We start from the raw sequence: 3,682 nt of genomic DNA, 5'->3' as shown, positions 1-3,682 counted from the left end.
ACGCCTGCCATCACGCCCGGCTAATTTTTTGTATTTTTAGTAGAGACAGGGTTTCACCATGTTGGCCAGGCTGATCTCAAACTCCTGACCTCAAGTGATCTACCTGGTCTCCCACAGTGCTGGGATTACAGGCGTAAGCCACCCTGCTTGGCCAAATCAACAATTCTTGAAATGACCTATTTTGAAAAGACTAAAAGAAGCCCAACTCTTTTAACGGAATTTTTTTTAGAGTTTTAGGATTATGAGAAATTTTACTTTCTTCTTCATATTTTTTTCCTATTTTCCATGTTTTCTAAAATGGTCATGAATTTTTTTTGCTAATTGGAAAGGAACCATTTTAATGGTCGTGCCTGGTTATCTTCTCCTTCATCTTACACTGCACCATGTGTGTGGGGCCCAGATCTACAATTCAGCTTCCTCATGAACGCATGACTCATCATTTCTTCATGGCCTGTCATTCTGTACTATTTGCAAAAGTATTAAAAATAGAGACCAGTCCATGGGAATTTTGCTGGAGAGGTAAATAAAATGCTCCACACAATTCTATGCCTTTTACCAACAAAGGAATAAAATCATCAAATATCCAAGTATACATCAGTATTTTGCAAACCCAGAGTCTGGTGATGAAGGTCGGGAAAAAAGGATGACTATTCTGGAGATTCAGGACTGGATCTACTTATTGGGAAAGAACGAGTTAAGTCAAATCATTGCAGCAGGGGGCAATTTTTTCCTTGAGAAATAAGCTAACAGTATATTTAGTGACACGTAGAAGCATAATTTATTTTATTCATTCATTCATTCATTGATTCATTCATTCATTCATTGAGATGGAGTCTTGCCGTGCCACCCAGGCTGGAGTGCAGTCCTGCAATCTTGGCTCACTGTAGCCTCCACCTCCCAAGTTCAAGCAATTTTCCTGTCTTGGCCTCCTGAGTAGCTGGGATTACAGGCCAGTGCCACCACACCCAGCTGATTTTTGTATTTTTAGTAGAGACAGGGTTTCACCATGTTGGCCAGGCTGGTCTCAAACTCCTGACCTCAAGTGATCCTCCCACCTCAGCCTCCTAAAGTGCTGGGATTACAGGCATGAGCCACCGCGCCCGGCCAGAAGTATAATTTATTTTATATTAATTCATTGAAACAGATATGCAAAGCAGTCAACAGGATATTCATTAAGTCTAGAAACATAGGTGGGTATACATAACTTCATCAAGACCATTTTCAATGTGTAACACACATGTGCACATTCACACACACCGTTTAGACTTTATGTAGATTGGAAATCAAGTTCCACATACCTGGAATCCTGCTGAGTGTCACCCAGAAATGCTCATCAGGAGAGGAGGTGTCTTTTGACCACTCAAGTAAATCAATGGCCCTCTGGTTTTGAAGAACAAAATTAGCAAATTCCCTTGTAAGGGCCACATAGGCAGAGCCAAAGTAAATTGTCAGATGGTGGGGAGGAGGCATTTTTCTCATCCAAGTCCACAGCATGAAGGAAAACAAACGGTATCTCTGCTCCAAGTGCATGTATTTGGTCCTCCTGATAATGTGAGGAGGAGGCAGCACCCCGGGGGTGATATTTTTCCTTTTCAGTCCCCTCAATACTGAACTATTTCCCTGTTGGTTTTCGGGGGGAATTCTTGCCCGCAGCTGTTGACGACATACTTCCAGGGAACCTCAGAGGCCACAAGGTCGTTCAGGCAATGCAGGTCAGCCTGGAGCCTGGAGATCCCCGTGTAGACCACAGACTCCCTCTTAGAAGCCACAAAGACGTTTGGGAAGCAGCTCAGCAGCTTTCTTCCAGCGTCTTTGAAAGGGACTGGGGCCTTCTGATCCACACAAACACAGTAGACGTTCTGGGGAGTGTAGATGGCCCTGAAGAGCCTTTGAAATGTATCAAAGTCTTTGTGGATGGCCATGACATAGGCCAATGGGAACTCGGCTTCGTCTTCGGACAGAGGTTCCATTATGTAGCGATTTCGGATCAAGTATTGCTGGCAAGTTACATTTCTCAATGGCGTCACTGGTATATTTTCATTGAAGAACATTTTCTTGCCTGTCACAATCATGCCACACACTTCTGCAAGGACTGAAGGGTTTGAGGTTTTCCCCTGTGGAAGGTGTTTTTGCAGGACTAAATGGTTGGTATACAGGAATAAAAGAGTTATGGACATGGCCATAAGCCCTAGGACCACCTCAAATGCCTTCACCTTCATTTTTCCTGTGGCCTCTTCTCGGTTCATCACTCACCTCATTTTATGCCATTGCTGAAGTCAGTCTGCAGTTCCCTGCCCAGACTTGAGAAATCTGCTCTAGCAACTTATTTTCAGCAAGAAGGGCAATATGACCATTTACTTAAAAGAAAGAGGAACAACCACAAGTCGGTAACTCTTCTCTTATATTGAAAAAAAATCAGGTAACTCTTTGAACATGAGTCAGTGGGGCCAGCTAACCACTTCGCAAAAGCCAGGCATATTTGGGCCCCTCTGTCTAAGTCAACCACGAATTAAGACCCTAGCAAATCAGCCACAACTGCCAGCTCAGGGTGTTTTCCCACGTAGAATAAGGGTGGAATGTGTGTTCATTCAGCACCTCTTTTCCCCATACAGAGCCACCATCACCATCACTGACATCACCTTTGAATGCAAGGGACACTATATTTCTTCAATTTCAGGCAATCACAGTTGTCCTGAGGTAGGTCACCATTTACGTGGACAGCACCTAGAACTCCTCAATAGTGGGGTCTCTTTACCTAAAAATAAAGATCAAGAATTTATAGTATTTCAGCATTGGAAGGAATCTTGCAGATTTTTCCCACCAACTTATTCAGTTTACAAATGAAGGATACTGACAATGAACTATAATGACTACTCTATCACACCTTGTCTCCATGTTCTCACTGATGGCCTGAGAGGTAAGCATTGACATTATATCCACTTTGCACATGAAGAAATCAAACCCAGAGACATGCTAGCTTGCCTGATATCCAGTAATTAGTTAAGGGTAGCATGGGGTTTTGAAACCTAACTCCTCCTCTTCTTTTTTTCTTAGAGATGGGGTCTGGGTCTGTGCCCAGGCTGGAGTGCAATGGCACAGTCATGGCTCACTGCAACATCAACTTCCTGGACTCAAACCATCTTCCTGCCTCAGTCTCCTGAGTACCTGGGACTCCAGGTGCCAGCCACATTGCTTGGCTAATTAAAATAAGTTTTTTTTTTCTTTTCTTTTTCTTTCTTTCTTTTTTCTTTTTTTTTTGAGACAGAGTTTCGCTGTTGTTGCCCAGGTTGGTGGGCAATGGTGCGATCTCAGTTCATTGCAACCTCTGCCTCCCAGGTTCAAGCAATTTCCTGCCTCAGCCTCCCGAGTAGCTGGAATTACACTCACCCACCACCATGCCCAGCTAATTTTTGTATTTTTAGTACAGAAGTGGTTTCACCATGTTGGCCAGGCTGGTCTTGAACTCCTGACCTCAGGTGATCCACCCGCCTCGGCCTCCCAAAGTGCTGGGATTACAGGAGTGAGCCACTGGGCCTGGACTTAAAATTTTTTTTTGTAGAGACAGGGTCTCACTATGTTGCCCGGGCTGGTCTTGAACTCCTAGGCTCAAAGAACGCTCCTTCCTTAACCTCCCAAAGGGATTATAAGCATGAGCCACTGTGCCTAGCTGCAAGCTTGTCTC

At 44.1% G+C, this 3,682-nt stretch overlaps 1 protein-coding gene across 1 annotated transcript; it reads right to left on the bottom strand.

The window, feature by feature from the left end:
- Positions 1-1,260: 1,260 nt before the first annotated feature.
- On the bottom strand, positions 1,261-2,246 carry LOC105526805. The gene is given in 2 exon segments (XM_011962910.1): positions 1,261-1,604; positions 1,607-2,246. Coding segments are annotated over 2 exon segments (984 nt in total).
- Positions 2,247-3,682: the final 1,436 nt, after the last annotated feature.

Source organism: Colobus angolensis, unplaced genomic scaffold, assembly GCF_000951035.1.
Source record: "Colobus angolensis palliatus isolate OR3802 unplaced genomic scaffold, Cang.pa_1.0 Scaffold6, whole genome shotgun sequence".
Taxonomy (NCBI): domain Eukaryota; kingdom Metazoa; phylum Chordata; class Mammalia; order Primates; family Cercopithecidae; genus Colobus; species Colobus angolensis.
This window is presented reverse-complemented; position numbering and strand designations above follow the sequence as displayed.